General features: G+C 39.3%; 3 protein-coding genes across 12 annotated transcripts in view; 1 reads left to right on the forward strand and 2 right to left on the reverse strand.

Annotated features, from left to right (window-relative positions):
- Window positions 1-8,058, reverse strand: part of pds5b (PDS5 cohesin associated factor B) — a 29,353-nt gene extending 21,295 nt beyond the window's left edge. For both annotated transcript variants that reach the window (XM_032576585.1, XM_032576584.1), the window contains exon 1: window positions 7,950-8,058. The gene's annotated coding sequence lies outside the window, so the exon portion shown is untranslated. The remainder of the gene's footprint in view (window positions 1-7,949) is intronic.
- A 1,441-nt stretch (window positions 8,059-9,499) lies between these two features.
- Window positions 9,500-11,826, forward strand: zar1l (zygote arrest 1-like). Its single transcript, XM_032575721.1, has 4 exons — window positions 9,500-10,341; window positions 10,459-10,551; window positions 10,623-10,697; window positions 10,810-11,826. The coding sequence occupies exons 1-4, from the start codon at window positions 9,760-9,762 to the stop codon at window positions 10,951-10,953; spliced, it is 894 nt and encodes a 297-aa protein (XP_032431612.1). The 5' UTR covers window positions 9,500-9,759; the 3' UTR covers window positions 10,954-11,826.
- A 1,197-nt stretch (window positions 11,827-13,023) lies between these two features.
- Window positions 13,024-24,015, reverse strand: part of fryb (furry homolog b (Drosophila)) — a 58,535-nt gene continuing 47,543 nt past the window's right edge. For 5 of the 9 annotated variants that reach the window (XM_032575858.1, XM_032575854.1, XM_032575850.1 and 2 more), the window contains exons 46-67: window positions 23,539-23,737; window positions 23,229-23,453; window positions 22,779-22,977; window positions 22,180-22,277; window positions 21,769-21,939; window positions 21,385-21,525; window positions 21,087-21,272; window positions 20,702-20,866; window positions 19,684-19,758; window positions 19,357-19,527; window positions 19,166-19,174; window positions 18,665-18,859; window positions 18,444-18,581; window positions 18,160-18,359; window positions 17,560-17,764; window positions 17,160-17,309; window positions 16,961-17,059; window positions 16,794-16,877; window positions 16,527-16,544; window positions 16,245-16,355; window positions 15,699-15,934; window positions 13,024-15,489 (exon numbers count right to left, since the gene is read on the reverse strand). In XM_032575858.1, the coding sequence (XP_032431749.1) occupies window positions 15,231-15,489; window positions 15,699-15,934; window positions 16,245-16,355; window positions 16,527-16,544; window positions 16,794-16,877; window positions 16,961-17,059; window positions 17,160-17,309; window positions 17,560-17,764; window positions 18,160-18,359; window positions 18,444-18,581; window positions 18,665-18,859; window positions 19,166-19,174; window positions 19,357-19,527; window positions 19,684-19,758; window positions 20,702-20,866; window positions 21,087-21,272; window positions 21,385-21,525; window positions 21,769-21,939; window positions 22,180-22,277; window positions 22,779-22,977; window positions 23,229-23,453; window positions 23,539-23,737 (3,334 nt within the window). In that variant the 3' untranslated portion in view covers window positions 13,024-15,230. The remainder of the gene's footprint in view (window positions 15,490-15,698; window positions 15,935-16,244; window positions 16,356-16,526; window positions 16,545-16,793; window positions 16,878-16,960; window positions 17,060-17,159; window positions 17,310-17,559; window positions 17,765-18,159; window positions 18,360-18,443; window positions 18,582-18,664; window positions 18,860-19,165; window positions 19,175-19,356; window positions 19,528-19,683; window positions 19,759-20,701; window positions 20,867-21,086; window positions 21,273-21,384; window positions 21,526-21,768; window positions 21,940-22,179; window positions 22,278-22,778; window positions 22,978-23,228; window positions 23,454-23,538; window positions 23,738-24,015) is intronic. The other 4 variants (XM_032575855.1, XM_032575851.1, XM_032575853.1 and 1 more) reach the window with 3 other exon arrangements.

The raw sequence follows: 24,015 nt of genomic DNA on the forward strand, positions 1-24,015 counted from the left end.
TCTTTCATAGATCTTTCATTTAAAAACCAAATTGATCAATGAGTTGGATCAAATCTTAAACTGAAACGTAGCAAATAAAAGACGTAAAAAAAAATGTGTAAATAAATAACAATAATAATAAGATGTTTATTTTTTCCACTAATTCCACAAACAATGTGAAACAAAATGCAGAATCTCAGAATTTGCTAATCCCAGCCAGCAGAAAAACTTGTGCAGAAGTTTCTGGAGTCTTTTGGCTGATGTCGGAATAGGAAAACGAAACATAAAAGGACTGACATCCATGTACAGGTGATGTCTGTGACAGATGGAAGAAATACAAATTAACTACGGCCCTGATTATTATGGAAGACTATATATGGGTTGCTGTTTGTAGGTTTCTTTAGGAGACATATTTTGGTGTTGTGCTCAACTCCAAAGCATTTTTAAAAGGGAGATTTTGTCAAAAGATGTATAAAAAAAACCAAGAAAAAAAAAAACAGATTGTTTGCAGGTAATGTTTTTGTTTTTTTGCTTTTTTTAGATGACAGCAAAATATTTTTTAAATAACTTGTAAAAACATTCAATGTCCTGATGAACCACAGCGACTTTATGTTTGTGAAACTTGAGTAATAATAATTATGGATCTCTTTGGCTATTGGTTTGTTGAATCATTTTCATTCACTCCTTAACTGCACACTTTTGGTTAATAAATATAATTAGAACAGAAAAAAGTGGAATTCAGAAAAACAAAAATGGAAAAAGTTAAATATGGAGAGGGGGGGACTACAAAATTTGGAGATTAATAAAATGGGTTTCTGCTTCCTTATTCAATTTTTATCTTTCCATCCAGACTTGGAAAATTATTAAATCAACACCAGATCTTTCCAGGTTTTTGCAGGACTGCCTACGAATCCGACAATTAAATTGCAAATTCTGGCACCTTATTTGGGAAAATATCTCCAGTCCTATTAAATTTCACTAAGTACAAAGCATAAGAACTGGCTGTGACCAAACATTTTGAAGAGATAAACTCCTCTGTTCTAAGAAGAGAAAGATTTATAAGATGTATGACTTGTTCTTGTAAAGCCAAACTTTACAAGTAGAGTGGACCTGGACAGAACCAGAAGACTGACACTTTGGAAGAAGAAAAATTATTTGACAAAATGTTGCGATTTATTATTCCTCAAGTTTTTATAATCTTATGAGATGTATGTTTATTAGCATAGATAAGTTGTTTTATCATGCTGTATTAGCTATATTAAACTTAATGTTTTCCTGACTACAGATTTATCCAACTTTTTTCTGTAATTTAAACAAAAATCTCAAGCAAGTCCAATATGCAACAGCAGACTAAACTGCAGGGGGCCTGAGACTGCCAGTCTCACCAGTGTATGGTTATTAGTTGTACCAGTGCTCACCTGGAAGTAGGCAGATCAAAAACTTGAGAAATGATTCATCACTAAAATAGTCCGCAATAAAGATTCAGTATGCAGCTTAAAAACAAGGCTGAAGCAGCTACAAACAAGCCTGAGGTCTGTACTATGAAACAAGCTAGACTGTTCAATTAGTGCTGCATGTGAAGACATTATTGGAAAGTTGAGTGGAGGGAAAAATGTCCTGCAATCTTGAGAAGCTTCTTATTGTTAGATTGTATATTTACTAATGCACAACATTAATAAATATTCTGATGACAACAAAAGTCATATGTGCCTATTTTCGTCATTTGCTCTTTCATGTAACACGTGTAACATTTGGCATTTGGGTAATGTTGTTGATGTCTGGTGTGAGAATCTGCTGCCATGAGACTCTGTCCACCTGGCTAAATTAGCATACATCACATTAACATGTAAATTACGAGTTCACAACACTTGGAATATATTAGCCAACAATTATTGCACTCCAAACAGTCTTTGGTGTTATGACTATACACACACTGATATTGTGATGACGATGTATTCGCCATGTATTGTGCGACCCTAATTTTTTTTTTTTTTAACTTGCAAAATTTATTGAATTTATATTTTGAATACAAGTGTACATTCAAACTTTACACATTTTCACACAAATGTCCTATAAAAACTAACCAGGAGAAGCTGCGCACACATTATGTACATGGGTAGAATAAATCTACTTTTTCCATCCTTTATATTCCTGAGAATATCAAAACAAGGTTTACCCCCAAAACCCCAATCTAAGTGAAGAAAATCTGATCTCGGTAATATAAAATACAGCCAATTTTTCCAATAATTCTTTAAATTGCCACATTCTAATCTGATGGAAAAAGTCAACCTTTCCATCATTTAAACATGCATTACATCAAGCCAATCTTCCCTTTTAGGAGCCTCCGCCTTAAGTCATTTCCTAGTGATAGTTCTTTAGCTATTCACTACATATATTTATCAGCTGATCTTGTTGACCTTTCCATCCCTCTTTCCATGAAAGTCAAATGTGAATGAAATACTCACCCTCAAAACTTTATAAATACAATTATTTAAACCCTGCCAATAGGGTTCCATGTAAGAACAAATCAAAAACACATGGAAGTGGCTAGCTCTGTCTCCTCCCCATTTTCTGCAACATCTTGCATATTGGTATTTTTTGCACTGGTGTAATAAAATATCTTAAAACATTCTTCCAGCCAAAAGCTTTCAATAAGAGGGAACATGATCTTTTCCGCTGTTGCCCACATATTTCCTCCCAGTTCTCCTCTGAAGCCTCCAGCTAGCTTCTTCAATGAAGCTAGCTAGTTTTTCTATTCCGTGTACAATTCAGAAATTAATTTTCCCCCCTACATTTGATTCATTTGCTAAAACAAATGAATCAAATTTGTTTGATTATTCCTAATTGTTCCATATTCCAACTCATCTAAATTCATCTTTAGTAGTTCCTCAGTATAGTGCCTCAATTTCAAGTACCTGAAGAAGTCCTCATTATTTAATCCATGTTTGTTCTTTATTTCCTCAAATCTTCATGTAGTATTTTTTCTTAACGAACTCCTACAATATCTTCAGACCCTTTCCACAATTACTGGATGTCTTGTCTGCTACATTAGGTTTATAATCTGGTTAATCAACAATTCAACTCAGTATTTTACTCTGTGCAACCCTAATGTCAATACAAACTTAAAGAATAACCAATTAAATTAATTTCAGAAAATTAACCTAAGCAGTGATCTCCCTTAAAATTTGCAGGACCTTACATATTAATAATGACACTTTAACTAGCAATATATTGATTCACAAATCCCAAAAGAGCAAATATGCTTGAGTAAAACCAAAAAATAATGGAAAACATTCAACACTATTGTTTTCCCATCATTCAAAAGTGCTTAAAAATAAGCATAATAATAATTTTGAAGGCTTTTCTCGATAAAATACCGAAATTGTTCTATTACCCAGGACTGTATGTATGTATGTTCGGTACAATCAATTTAATCATTTTGATGATGTGATGAATCAGTTTGATGGCGTTTGAAGACAGTGATCCTTTGAAGTGTCTGATCCAGTGTGCGCCCTCATACCCAAACCTAAGCCACTCATGGTGCTTTGAAGTCCAGGCTGCAGGTTTGCTGCCACACTTTGTTGGCGTTTTTATAAAGGCCTGATATTACCCACTGGCAAACATAAGGAATAAACAGAATAGTACTTTTCCAACTGTGGCAAAATATATTAATCACTGAAACCTCTTTTATTGCCAAGTAATTTAACGTTGTTGTTTTAAAATGTTTAAACATATGTTTGACCCCATTTCAGTTGTACAGCCGTCTAATACAGCACTGTGATGTTTTATGTGATGTTTAAACATGTTAATACTTTTTTCCTGGTGAGACACCAAAGGTAACAAGACTGGTTCTGCACAGAGCCTGGTGCAGAGGGACAACTGATTGATGTGCTGTTTTTACTGAAGGCAAAATTCTCTCTAGCAACAGATTTAAGTTCTGATATTTTTCACAAGTCAAGTCAGAATACCAAGTTGTTTATCTTGTCAGCCAACTGCAGTCACTTGAATGTCTCATAGCTGCTTCCTGGATGCCATGTGACTAAAACATACTTGCAGCTTTTGGCTAGAAAAAAATTATTTTCCTCAAATAATGACATAACAAAAATGCAATTATATGTTCAGTCCAATTTCTGTAAAGCAATCTAGTTTGTTTAGTAATTTTATGTTTTTTTACACTGAAAATCGTGCTCCATTACAGTAAAACTGTTTGGGTCAGGAAGATGTAATACACATTTATGAACCACAAGTTCTGAGAATTCTCAGTAGCTGCCGTCAAGCTTCAGCAAACACACACACATGCAGAGACCAACACACACGCAAACACACACCATTGGAAATTGGCAGGCGGCCAAATTGCTGGATTGTGACCTTCTTTTCCACCCCACAGCTGCTGCCAAATCTGAGTCCATCCCTCCATCGCTGCTGCACCACACAGACACACACCGAGTGTCCTGGCAGCCAATCACAGCAGATTATTTCTCAACCTGATGTGAATGTGTGGCTACCATCCATGAGGGAACATTTCACAAACGCAGCAGTAAATAACCGCAAAGGGACTGGCTATACCCCTCTCCAAACAACCTCAGCTTGGGCTACTTTAGGCTCATTACTGGTTTATCACAGTTAAACATATTTAGCTCCCAACAGAGGGCTTTGTACTCTACTACTCTTCTGCTCTGCCAGTTCTGCTCATTTTAACACCAGCTCCACTTTAAGGACTCAAAGGTAACTCGTTTCCAAATTTGAATCTTGACAGAGACAGATTGGTTTTAACCCTGTGGGTGGGCAATGGAAAAAGGGAGAAAGCCAGCAACAAGAGTGAAACCTGGACACCAGCTGGCTGCAAAGGTGACCTCAGTGACCTGTATGTGGAAACAAACCAGTGGAATGGGTAAACTTTGTCAAAGAGCATTTGTAGTTTCAAACTAAAGAAATTGGGATATAATTGTCTACAAAAATCAGTCAAACAAAAACAATCGAGGTTTTGTAGATCAAAAAATAACTTGCACTAAAGCTCCTACAATAAGTGAAGGGAGCTGAATGTTGGAAGAAATGCTTTGTTTACAATAAATCCATGTGTTGTGGGTGTCTGCCTGCAGAACATTCAAAACAAACCAGTCACAGCTGTAGCTAGGGCTACTTAACCACCATGAATACTCAACTGCATCAGCAGCTTTTAGAGATAAGTGGAAATAAATGAAATAAATGTTTGGATAGATTAAAAAAGAGAGAACTAAGTGAGAACCAAACTGTAAAATCAGCTTGTGGTAAATCAAACACCCTGACTTTCCTGAGTTAAAACAACAATTATTAATATTTGTCATCCTGCATTTCCCAGTTTTTAGAGGAGCACTAATTAGCCAACATTCCCTTGATCATCTCTAACCTGTAACAAGAAAGTAAAATTCCCAAAAGTAACTTTAATAAACTTTGTTCGGTCTCTTAAAATATCAACAAACAGTGCGTTCTTTGGCTCCTGTTAAATTTTTTGAAGAGTTGTGCTTTGATGCATGAATGGAGAATAATATTGTTTTTCTTTAATTTACTGCAGATTTCAAAGCTGCTTCTATGAATGAAAATGCCTTTCTATAGTCAATGTCTGTGACAGAATTTTTTTAAGCTAACATTCAGTTTGTAAACAAAGCATGTCATACATTAAAGAATGACAGAAATCTGTATTGACCAGTACAGCCTGACTGGGATCTCTACTGGAAGCATTTCATGGGGAAAACAATGTGCTATGAGCAATACAGCATACTGATTCGTAATTGTTATTTTCAATGTGTCTAATACTGCCCCTTGCAAATGACTGCTTTGGTGCAACATTTGGTCGGCTCTCTCATTTCAGATCCATCCAATTAAAACTATTTGGCAATAAACACTCATTGCTGCTTTGATGGACTCTGTCTTTTATGACAACAGGATGGGGGATGGGAGGAACAGGAGAAAGGAGAAGTGAAAGAATAATGTGAGTTAACCAGAATTGATATGATCACAATATTCAACCACATCACTGCAATGTTGGAAATGAACAGAAAAGTATATACAGTTATAAGAACAAACTTACATTGAAATTAGGAGAGCAATTTGGCAGTTTGGAAAGTTACATTTCACTACTCAATTGAAACAAAGTTCACACAATTTTTTACATGTCAAATAAAATGGGCCTGGAATAAAGCAGTAAAACTCTGACTGCTGTATCTGCTTATTCTTGACAATTAATGTGAAAACATCGCGATCATATAATCCAAATCTCCAAACACTTCTGACAACCTCTGACTATAATCTTTGAAAATAAATCTCAAGATGACAGCTGCAAAAACAAACAAAGCAGCCGCTGAAGGTGGTTGTCAAATGATCAGCATGCAAAGTCTGGATTACTGAAGTCTCCTTTTTATCATGGTGATTTATTTGACTCCTACAGTTTCACTGAAACCAGTTTCTGGAAAGGTAAATATTTTTGATAATTCATCCATGCAGGGTTGCTGGATATGAAGGTAAAATGTGATCATGACATGCTATTTTAAATACACGTTTTATGTAATTATTTATGTATTTCTCTTGTCAAAACTTATGTGTTGCTTTTGCAAGTGCAATAACAGTTACATTCACTATTATATATCATATTATATATTACTATATTATACTATATTTTCTTTTCTATTTATAAAGTTTATTTTGCAATCAAGCACAGTACATTTTTAAGCATGCACATTTTCAATTTCCTTTATTTTAACGGAATAATTTATTTTAGTATTGTCATAGGAGAATGATAACAGAAAATAGTATGAAATACTATTTTATGAAAATAACATTTTCAAAAAAATTGTATGAAAATTATGAAATACAATTTTATTTAAAATGTGTACTTTTTCTTTTTTCTGCGTATTTTTATAAGTATTTTGTGCATAGTTTATTTTCACAAACATATTTACAGCAATTCTTTTATTATTATATTTGTGTTATTCCTTAATTTAGTTTTCAACAATAAGTTTTATTAGTACAGCAGCATTTTCAAAGTTTTATTACAGCAATTGATATTAGACTGAAACTTAATTTTCATCGTTTAAAATGAGTGCTGTAACTACTGTGACAGGCTGCGGTTATAAAAGATACTCCTCCTCAGCTAACTTTGGAGTTTGACCAATTAAACCACGATGCAATGACCAGGTTTGGTAAAGCCCAGCTTTCTTCCGTCATCCTGGACTACAGTACTTTTAGTGCCCAACGGTGCCAACTTTCGATTATGCAAACTCCAACATAAATAGTTTTTTTATGCGCTAACGTTATTATTGCCCATCCGTACTACCGCAAAATAACGCAGCTATTATGAGCGATAAAAAAGAAAGAAAATCCTCCCACAACAAAGGCATTATATCTAAATACAAACAGCATATGGTACTATCATTTTCAGTAGGTTTACAGAGAAACGGACAACGCTTTTAAGCAAAGAAGTTATTGCCATTGCATCACAGCAGTATATATGCAGAATGCTCAGTTGCTATAATGTGGCTAACACAATTAGCTGCCGTTAGCTTGTCAGTCTGCACACCGTCAACTAGCATGGTAGAGCTAACACTAGCAGCAGCAATCTCAGTGACAGAGGGCGGATAGACAGTAACAAAACACCCCGGCTAACTACCGTTACGTGGCTAGAACTGTCCCAATGTTAAGCGTACAACTAAGACGGTACATCATGTTTTCACTGTGGTGACAGTAAGCTAACCCGATAGGCTAATATTATCCCGGCTAACCATTTTACGGCGCAGGACCAAGTCAAAGCAACACGGAGAATCGAGACAAGGCAACCGAGAACACAGGCGAGGAAGGCGGGCTGCACTCCTCCTTTCGCCGCATGGAAATCAGACCACCCCACCGCTGTATACTCGCTCATATATTTTTTCAGATGCGCGAATAAACATATAACTATTCCACGATTTGCCGAATTTCTCTATTTGTGCATTTCTTACCTGTAAGCGTGAATTGTAATAAATCGTGTCCTCCTCTGCAGCTCTCTTCCCCCTCCTAGCTCCAAAATGGCGCCAATATGCATTAGATTCAGTGCCCATGGGTACAAACTATTGATGAACGTGTAGCGCCACCTAAAGGCGAGACCTGGTAGTTTTACTGAGACGTTCAAATGACGCGCGAATCTGTTAATCTCGATTTAAATGTTGATATAAGCCATACAGATACATTTTTACTTGGTATTCTATACAGTAGTGGCTACATATAAACACGTATGCTTTTTTCAAAACATACGTGTTTTGAAAAAAAAGTAAAAAGTAAATGGCCTGTACTTGTATAACACTTTATCAAGTTCAGAGGACCCGAAAGCACTTTAAACTACTGGATAGCCAGTTTTAAAATACAAAAAACTTGAGCAGAATAAACAATATTATAGTTTTATGTGGTAGCCCAGTTTAGGAAAAAAAATAATGATATAATTTTTATTTTGTTTTGTAACCTTCATATAAATATTTTTGCAAGTTCATTTGAATTTCTGAATCTTAAACCTAGAAGCCCAATAGTGTTACAAAATTATTTTTTATGTTAGTATTATAAACTCATAAAAAAAGCAATAATTAATTAATAAAAACAACACATATTCTTATTACCCTCAAATAATCATAACAATATCATTGGAATGCTAACTTTATTCTGCAAAATAGCCTATAAAATACTCTCCATCTTTACCAAAGTATCCCTATCACTTTGAGGGCTTTCTAACAAAGGAACTCCACTGTTCATGTCGTCTTAAGACTTATGTTTGTGCCACAAACAAGCCATTAAACTATTCATATTTTCCATATTTAATTAAGCTAACATTTGTATGTTTGAACCACATAAAGCTACTATCTGTTTGCATACATTTTGCCAACAAACGTATATTTTAAGTGTTTCTACAGAAACATCAGCTGGCTTCCGGGACGTTAAAAGAGGCGTATTTACAAATTTCTTTGTGTGCCGATGCACACAAAGAAAGGTGACCTATAGGGGGCACCCTAATACCATATATATGTGATTTGAGCTCTACTGTAGACGCTTACAAATGGAGGAGAGCCAGAAGAGCCCAATAACTGGAGCTAAATACTCACCAACAAGGGTCTGCAAGGATTGTATTTCATATGAGACCTATAAAAAGTTTATATCCCAGTTAAAATGATGCTAAACTTCCAAACTCTCATCTTCAAACCCATCATTGCATCCATATGTGCATCATACACTCTGCTGAGAAGGTAATTGGCTACAACATTCCATCTCTACACGACCCAGAGACACGCAGACAGGGTTTCAGCCAACCTCCTCTCAGTCTGGACACATTTTTTCCACCCCTCTGCCACTATAGTTCCGGTGCCCATCAGAACAACGACCTGACCCCACTAGAGCAGTTCCTTCTCCACAGTAGTCAGTCTGCAGAACAGTAAATGTCTTTTAGCCTACGGCACCGGGCAATAAAGTTCTTTCTAATTCTAAACTATCACTAACTTGTTCACTATAAATATTACTATTGCCAACTTTGAGTTTATATTAGTAATTTGTCTGTACTTTAAATTAATATAAAACCAGTTTTAAAGTTTTACAAATTTTTCATTGGCTTCAGATAAAAAAATATAGGCTCATAATTTGCCTTTGGGTGGTTATGAAGAGTTTTGGATCGTTCTCCTTGATTCAGCTTAAACCCGCACACCCAGGCTTTAATTAAGCAATCAGTGCCTTTCAGACCGGATCTGTATAAATCCCACAAAGAGCCTCTTACACCTGTCTTACGGCTCCAGGATGGAGGGGTTCCTGTCCACGTTCCTCCCCTTCAGCGGCTATGGCGCTCCCCCAGCTCAGGGGGACGGCTGGGGGAAGGGAGAAGGCCGTTTTCTCATTCCTCAGGGCCTTGACTACCTGGAGATCTGCAAGACCATCTTGTCCCAAGTCAACCCCAGTTTACCTCTACCGCCCTGCGGGAAGGTGAACACCAAAGAGTGCGGCGTGCAGGTGAACGCGAAGGTGGACAAGGCGGTTCAGTGTTCTCTAGGTCCAAAAACGCTGCTCTACGTCGAACATCCCACCTCCTGCAACAGCTGCAAGACGCATGACGAGAGCCTCGATGTGACCAAAGCGGAGGGGAAGGCGTTGTTAGGCACGCCGCCTATGAGCAGCCTGCGCTTCCTCAGACCTGTGTCCATCTACTCGCCGGTGTTTGACCGCAGGGTGTTCCTGAAGAGTCTCAGCGATGGCGCTGGACAGGACCCACTGGAAGCTTCTGACCAAGCCAAGTCTGATGCTGACACGGATCATAGTGGCGAGAACTTAGAAAACGGCTTCAAGACTGAGAGTCCTCGATCCTCCAAGAGCCCAAACTTCCAGGTGGGTTTTGGACAACTTGTTGGATTAAAAGATCCGAAATGCGTCAATGGCACCTTCTAAAATCCGCTTTAAGACTCATCCTTATTTGTATTTAGTCTGTGCATTTTTTTTTTTAAGTTCCTGGAACAGCGATATGGCTTTTTCCACTGTAAAAAGTGCAACATCCGGTGGGAGAGTGCTTATGTTTGGTGCATCTCTGGCTCCAGTAAGGTGAGTGATCAGCTACAAACTGTAGCATACCCCAGATTTCCATTAATAATTTTAGCTATTTTTTCCATTAGGTGTACTACAAGCAGCTCTGCCGGAAGTGCCAGGTGGGGTTTAACCCCTACAGAGTGGAGTCTATAATCTGTAAGGTACAGCACCTTCCTTTTGACGACCTGGGTGTTCAATACGTGGGTTTGGCATCAAAGGTTTTCTGTTTGAAGAGTTGAGAACATAACCAGATGACCTTAAATATTTTTGCAGGGCTGCTCTCAGACTTGCTGCAGCTGTGAGAAGAAGCAGAGACACATCAACATGAAGAGGCCTCATCGTAAAGACCTGTGTTGCCGCTGTAAAGGCATGAGGCTGTCATGTGATGCCACGTACAGCTTCAAATATATCGTCTGAGCTAATTTGATGGTGGCTGAATTTCATTGCATGGTTAGAGTTTGAGGTTATGCTCAAGTCTGTCACTGGAAGCCACCCCTTACTTGCCTGCAACATGCTGAACCTTTGACCAGCTGGCTTATCTGACAACCTCTCATATTGCTAGAGGGTTCACTCTGGGTACTATGGGCTTTTGTAAAATGCAAAGTTAATAAATTCTAAGTTGCACTTCAGAGAAATGTGAATGCTGAGGTTGGGGGGGGTTGAGACAAGTATACTGGAGTAAAAGTTTCTACTGAAGCTCAGTTTAATTAGTTTTGTGCATTTCAGGGTTTAAAATGGACGAGCTGCAGAGAAACTGACCCAATTCAATAGTTGGCATAAAGTCAACACAATTATGGAACTCCAAATGTGAATTATCACTTGACACCTAAATTAAAAGTATATTACTGTGGTTAATGTTGCAGGTTCAAATGGTAATCCATACTGCAGTGCTTAGAATTGGATCTGGGAAGAAGTGAGAAATAAAAATGTAACCTTTTCTAAATGAAAAGCAATTTTCTATCATCTGAGAACTTCAGACTACTTCGACACAGTTCTGTCCTTGGCCCCGGTCAGACTTTTCTTGTCTCTGGTTCAGGAGTGGCTTGGCATACTGTGAATCTTGAGACACGGACTCCAGCTCCTTGTAAAGTTCCTCAATTCTAAATGGAATTTGCTTGACAATCCTGTGGAGGCTGATGATCCTCACTTTTCTGTAACTGGTTGGCTACAGCACTCTGAACAGCTTTGGTACTGATTAGGGTGGGACATTAGTTTATAAAATTTTCACAATATTCAAAATTGCTCACACTGAATTTTTGGTTTTCATTATTTGTAAGTAATCAATTTTACTGTGGAATTAAGCTATCTGGTAGTTTTCTAAAAACATTCTTCACCAAATTCTAATTTTTTTTGTGTTTTAGATTTACTTGAATAAATCCTTCAAAGTGTGTGCAGCAAGATGTTGGAGACCTTTTATCACAGTGTTGTTGCCGGTGCCATCTTTGCTGCTGTGTGTTGGGGAAGCAGCATCAGAGCCAGCGACTCTAATAGACTGGACAAAATCATCAGGAAAGCTGGTTCTGTACTGGGACTAAGGCTGGAGTCCCTGGAAACTGTGGTGGAGAGGAGGACACTGAAGAAGGTTCTGTCTATTATGGACAATAAACAGCACCCTCTCCACCACATAGTGGACAGACAGCGGAGCACCTTCTCACATAAACTGCTCCAGCTCCGCTGTCGTAGGGACAGATACAGGAAATCCTTCCTGCCACATGCCATCTCACTGTACAATAAAAGCTAAATCATTGTTCTGCACTAATCAGTCCAATTTTGCACAACTGCACTGTGGCACACTTGCTGTACATACAGTATATTTACTATACATATCTGCATTTTTTTTAAATCTTTGCAAGGACTGCTCTTAAGTTGCTTTTTATATTAACAGCATTTCATATTTTTACAATTATAGCATTTTATATTTTATTTTTTATTTTATCTACAACTACTACTCAGTGGTAGTTGTTATTGTGTCTTGTCTCTATGCTGTAACTGCAAAGTAATTTCCCTGCTGGGATGAATAAAGTACTTCTATTCTATTCTATTCTAAAGACATTGCAAGGCTATACATAAACTGTGTGAAGGAAGAAAATGTACCATAGACTATTGGTACTTTAGAAGGAAAATTAAACCATTAGTTTTGCTTTTCATTAGTGGCTCCAGAACAAAAAAAAAATCAAACTTCATAGTATACATTGGATTATGTACGGTAATAAAAATAATTGTAAAGACGGTGCCTGCTGTCTGTTAAATCTGTAGTATGGATGCTTCATGTGAGGCTGCACAGTTGATCGGGCTGTCAGAAGGTCTTGGGTTTGAATTCTGCACTGAGATTTTTCTGAATGGAGTTTGTCTGTTATCCCTCTCCATGCACGGGTTCTCTCTGGGTACCACAGCTTCCTCCAACAGTCCAAAAACATGACCGGTAATTGGTCTCTCCTTAGGTATGTGTTGTCCTGTGTCTCAGTGATGGACTGGAATTCAGAGAAGTAGTTTTGATATGTCTTTACTTTGACACCAATTTGTACAGAGATCCAACTCAAAACAAGTTCACAAAAGCTGTAAAAGTATTTACACAGTGAAAAAACAACTACTGTCTTCATCTAAAAAGCTTTTAAAAATGTGCAACTTCTTGCATGGCATGCAAACACACGTTCTCCCACACAGGAAACAAAACAAAATAAAACAACAAAAAAACAAACACCTGAGCTTGAAGCTCCCATGTGTACCTCACACAAATGTATCTTTCAGATAAAACATGATTTTGTTAAATAATTCCAACACTCCATACAGAACACTGAAGATGCATGCATGGCAGTTGGGTCTGAAAGAACAAACATCAATATAAAAGTCAAACGAGTGCTGTCTTGCTGATCGGATATAAATAGGAATCAAGACATTTGTACAGTGAAAGGAAAATGAGGGCTGATGACAGTAAGCAGTTGGGTTTTGCTTTAACATTAACAATATTAGCTGGATGTCAGCATTTTTCTTATGTGCAACTACAAACCATACACAAACAATGCTACCATGGCTGTGCCACGCTAACAATAATTAACAGGTTACCGACAGACAAAATATTTGAATGTTCATGCAACATCCTCCTGGCGTAAGAACACAACATATAACAGAGCACAACAATGCGCACGCTCGCTAATGATGCTACAGCTAGCCAGAGAGGAGTGCATGCCACACAGAACGGCACTAAACAGTCCACCAGTGTTCGCAACAGTAGTCGGAGGAAGATCTGATTGGCTGATGCAGAGCAGCAATAGGAAATGAGCTTCAAGCGTCTGCATCAGTCCTTCAGTCAGTCCCAGGTGGAGCTTTTTTCTGGGGTACAGTAGAATATTTGGGCTCATGCATTGCACAGCTTTTTCCAGTGGAGATCTCAAAACAGCTCCTCCAGCATTTGGCTTTTCCACCTCAGAGAAAAGTGAAAGCCTTTATTCCTTTTCTCTTAGTCACATAATCTTCTATTGTAACATTTAAAAAAGAACTAATAAACATCTCATTTGGTGCAAAATATGAAACTTTTCCAGTGATGCTACAGAGAGTCACAGCCATTTTTCTCACTGCTTCTTATGATGCCTTCACCAGATCATCACCTTACTGAAGAAGGCAGTGACAGTCAAGTTCCTCTGAGAGGCAAGTAACAGGTCCAAGCTAGAAGCCTTCACAGGTCCAGTTCAAGCAGAAATAAAACTAGGCTGAAATTGTTACAATATGCAGCTCTGAAAATAAAATCAGGACTTTTATTTTCAGCATGCAGCTATCTGTAGTTTCCAGTAAGATTAAAGATGTGTGAGGAAAATCTTCATATGTGTCACTTCTCCAGATGCAAAGATCTGGTGTTTTGATTAGAAATGATCAAATGACATTTCAGGTCTGAACATCCGACGGTTCGGCATTCAGGAGCTCCCCGACTTTCAACAAGGGCAGTGCGGCTTGCCCCACCTTCCCGAGGTAGCGAGATAAGGGCGTCGCTCCCTCTCTGAGGGAGCAGCAGCACCCCCATGCTGCGGCCTCCTCAGGGCCTGTGGGGCAGGGAGGGAGGGCTGGAGCAGGAGAAAGAGATGATGATGATGGAGCATGGGAGTAGGCTGAAGCGGAGTCGTGTCTGTCTGGGTGTTTGTACGGGGAGTGTGGAAAACGGGGAAGATGTGAGCCTTGAAAAATAACATTTGATTCAGAGCGAGTGAGGGAGTTCGGCTCTGACGCCACAGTCGGGAGGATGTTGGGTGGAAATGATGACGCTGTGGTTTTGTCTGACAGAGCAGACATGTGTGATGAATACACTCTGAAAGGGCTGTACAAGCTTGTGTTCTCACTGAAATTAATCCTCCTGGGCTGTCTTGTGCGCGGCAGTGTATAATCTCGCTGGCCTGGTTTGGGGAAATCATGCAAAGAGACATCACAGTTTGCAGTGGATGACAGTGAGGACAGCAGTGGGAGGAGTACATCCCCATCTACATATGGTTCTGGTTCTGCTGTTGGGTCAGGCAGTGAGGTGTCTGTCTGAAGCTGTGCAGCCGAGGAAGCAGAGATATCGGAGGAGGGAGCGGCCATGTGTGCAGATGCTGAGCCTCCTCTGTTAGAGCAGGTTGAAATGGTGAAGGTGGAGCTGGTTTCAATGATTGGATGTGTGGGGGAGGTGAAGGAGGGGAACAAGGGGGCTGGGGGCCCCTGAGGTCCTGTCAGAGGCTTGTCCCGGAGGCGCTGGAGTCGGGGAGGTAAGTTGTGACGACCCGGTAACCCTGGGCGCGGCGGATCATGTCGCGGATCTCGCCGTTGAGCTCCAGCAACTTGGAACAGATGAGGCTGAGGTCCTGCCGGGAGCCCACCAGAGCGATGGTGCCCGTCTGGCCCAGGGTCTGATGACGGAAGTAGATGTTGAGCAGCGTCTGAACCTCGGTCTCTGAGCTGCCGCCAAACACGCCGCTGGGCCACTGCCTCCTGATGAGGAGATCAAACAGGTTCAAGGGGAGAGCACACAACTAACTGCTTACATAATATTTGGGGTGTTTTATGGTATATACTGAACAATACTGGCAACTTTCAGTTTAAGCATTTCATTTTTTTGTCTTTTTTCATTGTACATTCACAGGAAAATCTCATTATAAACTTTTACACCACATTTCTTTAATCTCCAGAGCTTCCCTCACCTGCACTCCTGGATGTAGCACACAGCCTTGGTGAACTCGTGGCTCCTAAGGCACTCCAGTATGGCCTGCACCGCTACCTCAGAGGTGGGAAAGTCAGGGACAACCATGGCTGCCAACTGCGCGGCATGTGCATGGGTGTGGGCCAAGTGTTTGTGCTCCAGGTCGCTAGCTACAGCTGCCTCTGCCGCCTGCAGACTGCTTTTCAGATCCGTGAGCTCTCGAGACATGTTTAGCAGCTGAGGGGTGGAAGATGGAGGTTAGGTGTGTAAGCAAGCTTCATGTCCTTACAGAAGGAAAGTTGAACCTAGTGAGACCCAGTGCTGAAACCTTAACATCACTAGTCATATGGCAGACAGGAATTAAGGATGTTGGATTTTTTAAGATCATACAGTGCCTTACATTCAGGAGAATGTAAAGAATGTTTACAGATAGTTTGTAAAACAGAGATTTTAAAGCTTTACACTGCTAGAGACATGCAGAATGAATTTTGTAATGTAAGTACAAAAGCTGTTATGTGTCTCCTCTGTTAAAATTGATGTGATTTACCTCTGGCACAGAGCTGATGGCGTGAACCTGACCAATGAGCGAACAGTAGGACTGGAACAGTAAGAGGAGCTGGAAGTGCAGCTTATAGAGCCTCTGGCAAAGCTCCAGTTGCTGGAAGAGTCATGAGAAAAACTGAAGTCAGACAAACTGGTATTATTAAAAACACATTTACTTATTCTTCATAGATTTACACATGCACACAGTTAATTAGCTGATAGTCTTGTGAAAAGTAAGTTAAGCAGCTTATTTCAGTAAGGTAGAGAAACTTGTGAGATAACTTACTGCAAGAGACTCCATTTGCTACACAGCGATAGAGCATGTTAGGGCATCAGAGTGAGGTGAGAGGAAGACAGACCATCAATCAAACACATGCAAAGCATTGTATTCCCCATGACTGCTAAAGTCAGGCTATAAAGAATTAGTCGTGCAGATAAGGCAAATAGTTTAGTGCCACAACATAGTGGAGAAGCAAGAGAACAGGCTTAGGTATTTAGACAATCTGTTTTCACGAAAATTCAAAAAGTTTGTATTTTACAGTGAAGAATGTACCTTCTCTTCCGAGTCTCCAGGTTGGCAGGTGACCACATTTTCAACAGGACATCTAGGAAACGTATCCTTACAGTTTCTCAGCCACTGAGAGAGGAAGGTGAAAAGTTTTTAATTGCACACTTGCATTGAAAAATAGAAGATATGTACAGTAAGAAAGGTAGAATTACCGATACAGCAGCCTCCTCTCTGCTGTTGTATGTATCAAGGTACTCCTGCAGCTCCAATGCACTGAACTTCATCTTGTCCAGGAGACCGTAGGACATAATCTGGAAGGTACAACAACAAAGACGGAGAACATGAGAGTAAAATCCATTCATTAGAGCTGCCAGTATGAGAAGATCCAGACCAAGTATCAACAGCACTCACTGTGTCAGCGTCAATATAGATTGTTGGGCAATCTGAGCATGTGGTCAGCATCCGGGAGGACTTGAGAAACTTTGACCCAATGCCCCTTAATCCCTCGCCAAGGTATGTAGCGACATCATTTGTCAAGGTGCAGAATTTCCCCTGAATGTTCTGCAAAAAGGAAAGTTTTAAAGATTTACTTTACTCTGATATGGTATCGGCAATATTTTATCTGCTGATATCCTGGTGATCAGCAGATAAAACACTGAAAAATGACCAATTTCAGTATTATCCAGAAAAAGCAGTGTGTTTTGACCAATCAATTTAGAGATAAGACACACTGGAAAAAATTTTATTGGTCACAAGTAGACAGAATAGCTCTAATTATGAGTATTTTCAGCCGGTTCTTTTTGTGTTTTACCTTAAAGAGAGATGAGAAGACTTGAAAAGTGTAGACAGCGCACGACCCGTCAGAATCTGTCACAAGCTGGCTGACATGACAACGCCATGCCTCCTCGGCATCATCACACACTGTGGGTTGGAATGCAGCCAAGATGGCGGAGAAAAATGGAGAGGGAGGAGGTGGAAAACCAAGGTCCTCCAAGTCATCTACATCATCACGTAGGCTTTAACAAAACAAAGAAAAAAAACAATATGATATAAACAAGTGTGACTTGATCTAAACCTAAGGACGTGTTCAAACAATGAAACGTAATCAGAAAGCTTACAAATGAAAAACTGTTCCTGAGTCATATTAGATAATTGTAGTAATTAATTCCACTAAAGATGAACACATATATGAGTTTCTCTATATCGTACTGGGACATTTTTCCTTTAATCCATGTTTTACAGGTGATAGAAGGCCGACTTTGTAACTATCTTTAAGTTTCTCCAGCACTACACCCAGATTTTGGGCCTGATCAGTAATTTCTATCGGTCACAGCTGATACTATTGCTTAAAAAAAGTCACATTTAGAGAAAGGTTCTTGAAAATATCAGAGCTGCTTCTCGATTTCTTCACCTGGGCAGAAAGTCCAGCGGTGGCTGGCAGTAGTTTGGGTTGAGACTACGGGCAATATTCAACAGCTGATCCTGAGGTTGGCCTGGTAAATCCAGAGTAAAGCTCTCGCCACAGTCTGACTCGTGAGGCAGCTCATGAGTGCTCAGAGAGAACTCATCGTCCTGAGCCTGAGTGTCCTCATCCTCACCACACAGTCTCACCTGAGGAAAGAAAATCATCATTTTTAAAGTCATAGTAACACATTATTCTACTTCAATATAACAAGTAACAGAAATGCTTCTCACATGCAGGCCACCATGATCATCGCTGAGGACTCCCTGGCCTGGGGTTGTTGCATTCAAAGACTGGTGTTCAGCTGATATGTCGTAAGAAGTAGATAGAGAATCAGTGTGGTTGGTTTCCTCTGATGGAGAAGGGTTGGTCTGGAATCAGAAGGAAAATATGGACTATATTTCTAAAGCTCTAATGGGAACATTGATTTAGTATAAAAACTGAGGCTACACACAAGCTGGGAATGGGAGAGGCTCTGGCTTGTTGAGGACTCCTCTTCCTCTGAGGACTCGTCTGAGTCATGGGGATCTTCGTGACCCAAACTCGGGGTGCTGCCTGAGTGCTGGCTCTCCTCCAGCAGGTCTCCCAGTTCGGTGCTGTCCAGAGACCGTCGTCGCACGCCCCAATTAAAGTTATCAACAGTCTCACCCTGGATTAAACACAAACAGACGTAAACACATTGGGGGAAGAGAGGACACAACTGCAAAACTCATTTTCAGGTCAAGCTGCTGCCTTTATGAGCATAAAAAGCAAAATGAAACTGTTACTCAATGGGAAATAATATGTATTTAGTCTTACAGTTTATTCCACAAGAGAAAACAGCAAAAATGTCAGCAATGTAGAACCAAGCTGTGAGAGCAAATTTAAGCAGTAATTTTCAGCATGAAAAAGGGAGCCAGCAACACCAATGCGCTTATAAAAGCTTGTGTTAGGTAATTAGTGTGGGACGACTTACCTGAAGCTCCTGGGAAGCAGGGGAGGAGAGAGAAAGACACAGAGTTAGATAGAGAGACAGACAAGGAGCAACAGAGGAATACACTTTAGACATAGAAGGAGGACAAAAACTCAAACAGAGTAAAAAAACAGGAAAAAAAGAGAAATTGAATAGGTGGTGGTGGAAATTGTATTCAGTCAAATCTCTGTCACCTCCCCATCCTCCAGCTCCACATCCAGGAAATCAAAGTCCCTGAAAACTCTGAACTGCTGTTCGCTGGCAGTGTCATCCAGGGTGTCCTCTCTGGTGCCACCCTCCTCTGATGAAACCCCGCTCTCACGCACCTCCATCATGTCCAAGTCACCGCAGGACGAGAAAATGACCTGAGCAGAATGAACATAAAGAGTCAACATTGTGAGCTAATGAAGACAACTTTGGATAAACACAAAAGCCTGAACTAGGAGAACAATGATTTTGTTATACTAGGTAAACAGGAAATACTTGCAATACTTGTATGATAATGTTAATAAGTAGCTTACGGATGGGTTCTTGGTAAGTCCCACTTCTTGTCCGCACAGAGACAAGACATTTACCAGCTTCTCTCTGGTTCTTTTCTGTGTGGGCCAAAACAGCAATGAATAAAAATATTTAACAAGAAACTACATAGCATTATGCTTCAGTTATCATTCATTTTATATACAAGGAATTGTATTCTTTTAGAAAACTATAATCATTCATTAATTTTATTTGTCATGTTTAGCATTTAAAAATGAGTACACATTTGTTTTAATCACAATTTTAAAAACTAAGTATTTTTATTTAATAAAACACTGTAGAAAATTTATAGCAAGGCCAAAACATTGTAGTTCAAAGAAGAAAGACAACCAGGAATTGTGAAAGATCAGTGTGCAGTAACTAAATTTTATACCCCACATGCATTATTGCATTACCTGTTCTAAATTTTACTCATGTATGAAGATATGTGGCTTTTAAAAAAACAGAACACTGCATCCTTTTCGTTCTACATACCTGTGCAATTTAATCTCTATCTAAGCCAGGCTAATACATACTTTATAGACATCATTCACATTTTGTAATAACCTTTAAGAACCTAGATGAATTTACATATCCACAACTTAAATACTCCAGCTTTGGTCTGATAATAACATTGCTTAATTTTGTGACATACTATGCAGACACTCTGTCTTCACTGATGAAGATTAATTTATTGTGGCATGCTAAATGCTTTAGCCAAGGCAGACTAGTCTGAATTATTTTCCATTTAAAGCTGCAAAAACTGGCTCACCACATGGTGCACTCATTGTGTGTTGAGCATTGAATGTTTACCTTCAGAAGGTCAGAAATGTAGAAAAAGTAAAGTGAAAAAAGTAAGCTTACTCTGTCCCTACACAGTAGCTTGCTGTACATTTTAAACTTTCGTCCCACAATACACACACCACATAAACAGTGGGAGCATAATGTAAAAAGTATTTTAAAACACACAAACATCCACATGAAGGTAAGAAAGAAGAAGACACCTTCAGGGTGTTAAACTACCTGAGATGATTGTGGACGCCTCCAGCTGACAGGCACCAGGATGGTGTTGGAATTTGATCCAGAGGAGGTGGAGGAGGTGCTTCGTGTTACAGCCATAGCTCTGGCCTTCCCCTCTCTGCCCCCAGAACCCTGGAGCCCATCAAAGCGACGCCCGATAACTGGTGTCTGTGAGAGAAACAAAGCGTGTGTCAGAATCTGTTTATGTTAAAGGCATCTGTCCTGTTCTTCTTTGTGCTTTACTTAGCTTCTTTTATGCTTTTTCATACATTTCTATATTGTCTTAATTAACCTCGTAATAACAGGGAGAATTTATATTAAATATAATATAGGAAGTGTAAGTAAGTTGTAAAAATAATAAAGAGCTTGAGAAGGGCTTTGTACTCACCTCAGAGATGTCAAATGTGAAATCCAGGGTTTTGCCTGGCAGAGCCTTAGCTGAACCATCCCACACTCTGCTGACCTCAAGATTGGAAAGATCTCCTTGAGAGTGGATATACGACGGGTGTACTAGACTGGCAGAACGTGAAACTACCAGTTTTAGGATGTTTAAAGCATCCTTCCAGTGTACTGTCTATAAAACAACACATTAAAAAGCATAAATAGAACGCAGGGGACTCTTTAACATCATTTAACTCTATTAAAAATAAAAATAATATAGAGGAATTAACTACAGTGGGACTTACATGGACAAACTTTTCGATTGTTTTCATGACATCACCATTGAACTGTTTGACTTGAACAGCTGTCAGGTCCATGTGACTGAGCAGACAGTAGATGATCTGAAGGAGAGGCAGCTGCATGTTGGGGATGCCCTTATCTAGCAGCTGAGACATGTAGAGGCAGATATTTTAGTAAGTGAAAAGCAACTGCAGAATTCCTGATTAAAAGGAGTGTCACAGTGACTCAGTGTCCTTTCATAAAAATTAAATGCAAAAAAACGTCAGCAAAATAGCAGCCGAATGGCATCTTTACTCAGATTTCCACTTACTTAACCTCCAACTAGTTGAAAAATCTAGAAATAAAATAAAGAAACCTAGGTAAATAAGGGATGTTTTGGCAGCTTTTACCTCAGCCATATAGGTGACCATGTTGAGTGTAATATCAGAGAATGCCTCGTGGAGGTAGCGGCAGACCACACTGACCCATGAGAAAGGGTCACGCGTGTAGGATCTGGTCTTATAGAGAGTCATCACATGTGCCAGATGGGACAGCTTTGTGTTCTTCTCCTCCAGACACACCTGAGTAACGTAAAATGTTTTAGAAAGAAAGAGTCAAATACCACAGAGCAATGCCAGAACTGATGCAGCGTTTTATCTGATCCTCCACCAAGTTTGCAACCAATTTTTATTTTTTCAGACACAAAAAGTGGGATCTTTACTGCTTCATGTCATTTCCAGTAAAATCATCGAGGAAACATACAGTACTGTAGCCAACAACACAAATAAAATAAGCTAAAAGCAGTGAAAATTTAAAATCACCTGTGCAATCCTCTCAGCGCTCTCCTTACAAAACTGTGTTGGATGGCTGAAGTTCTGGACGAGGTGAGGCAACAGACACAACACGTTCAGAGGAAATCCTGCAGACAAACAAGAAGCTGGATTTCAGTTCATAGAATCAAATTAAGTTACATATTTACATGTATGACATAAAAAGACACATAACCCTTTTTCTCACTGTCTCTGATTTAATCAGATCAGGAAACCTAATCTGATTTACAGTTTATGGTTTTAGAGCAGCTGGACAGCTTATTAAAAGATTTTTTTAATTAAGAAGTTTACACACATTAATATCGCCTTTCCTTCACACAATTTGGAAAAGCCCAAATGTTGATTTCATGTTGTTTTTTTTTTAAACAAGATTAATTTTGGGAACTAACAATAAGGTAAATATGTAAACTTCTGAATTTGGAGAAAGTCTAAAAAGATCTGAAAAACATTTTCTCCTATTGTTCTTACATTTAGAAAATGAAAAATGCAAGACAGAGAGTTGTGCAGTACATCAAATGTACATCTTTAAGTCTGCTGCTATCAACAGAACAATATAAAGATAAAAAAAAAGGCTGATTAACATCACTCACCTATAGACTGTGAGCTATCAACAACAGGCACTCGTGACACCGGTGTGAGCTGGCAGAATAGTTGTAAAGTCAGGTCAGATGTCGTCTGGGAGGTAAAACCTTTCAGCAAAAGCTGCTGAATGCCAGAGAACCCACTCCACCTCAACTGAGCCTGCAGCTTTTCCAGCCGTTCACGGTTCTCCGCTCTGTCTAAGGGCACCTGCAAAAGAAGCAGTTTAGCTTTCCTAAGGTAAAGCTTTTTTATATACACCATAAGATTGTAGACAGAGTGAAGAATGTTATAGTCACCCCGCTATGTCTTTTACAGGGATGTTTTATAAGAAAATTTTTCTAGCTGACAGTATGATAAAGAATAGCACAAACAGTCATTAAAGAGTGGTTGTATTCTTTTACTTCCACCAGTCACTCTGCCATAATCTCTGTTCTTATAATTGTATCAATCTTATGTACCTTTGACAGCAGCTTGTGAACAAGTCGAAGAGACATCTGGTATTCAAACTCAAAATCTGACTCCATGAGTGACACAGCTACCCAGAAGACCGTGGCCAGGATTGATGAGGGATGGGAAACGTGTGAAGGGTCTGACAGCGCACTAGGATCAATACGATTGGTCGATGATGTGCAGGACCCTGGGGTCCTCGCTACCCGGGACAACAGACCATGACTGTTGCAAGCCTGTCAGTTGAAAAGACACTAGAATTAGGAAGTTGTAGTAGACTTAATTATTGAAGATTGATAAAAAAAAATCTGTCTGTCTTGCCTGTATACGATCCAGAGTTGCACTGCGGGGAGGATCACTCAACATGTTACCACACTCGCCAAATTTCTTGGGGACAGAATAGGAGCGCTGATGTCGTTGTGATGAGAGACCAGCAAACCCAGGGCCAGGGAAGTTCAGCTGACCTGTGCTCTTTCTGTTCATCAGTTTGTCACTAGTCACAAAGTCTGGTGAGGATGTCCTATAAATAAAACACAACAAAAAAATGAAACCATTTATATTCCCACTGCATTTAATCTCACTAAGACAGAAGATTGTTTAGCTCAAAATTTGGTTAAATCTTTTGAAATCATAATGTTCACAATAAATATATATGCTTATGTGATTTGGTTAAAAAAAAAAAAAAAAAGGTATACACTTAAGTTTTCTCTAGTAAAGCGACAATATGGAAAGATTTAAGGGGTATAAATACTTACTAGGGATACAACAGTGTATGAATATGTACCAGAAATTTTGGGT

This window comes from Xiphophorus hellerii, chromosome 11, assembly GCF_003331165.1.
Source record: "Xiphophorus hellerii strain 12219 chromosome 11, Xiphophorus_hellerii-4.1, whole genome shotgun sequence".
NCBI lineage: Eukaryota > Metazoa > Chordata > Actinopteri > Cyprinodontiformes > Poeciliidae > Xiphophorus > Xiphophorus hellerii.

Coding starts and splice junctions, on each gene's coding strand:
- zar1l (XM_032575721.1), top strand. CDS start 9,760: ATGGAGGGGTTCCTGTCCACGTTCCTCCCCTTCAGCGGCTATGGCGCT. Junction 10,342..10,458: donor CCAAGAGCCCAAACTTCCAG/GTGGGTTTTGGA, acceptor TTTTTTTTTAAG/TTCCTGGAACAGCGATATGG. Junction 10,698..10,809: donor TGGAGTCTATAATCTGTAAG/GTACAGCACCTT, acceptor ATATTTTTGCAG/GGCTGCTCTCAGACTTGCTG.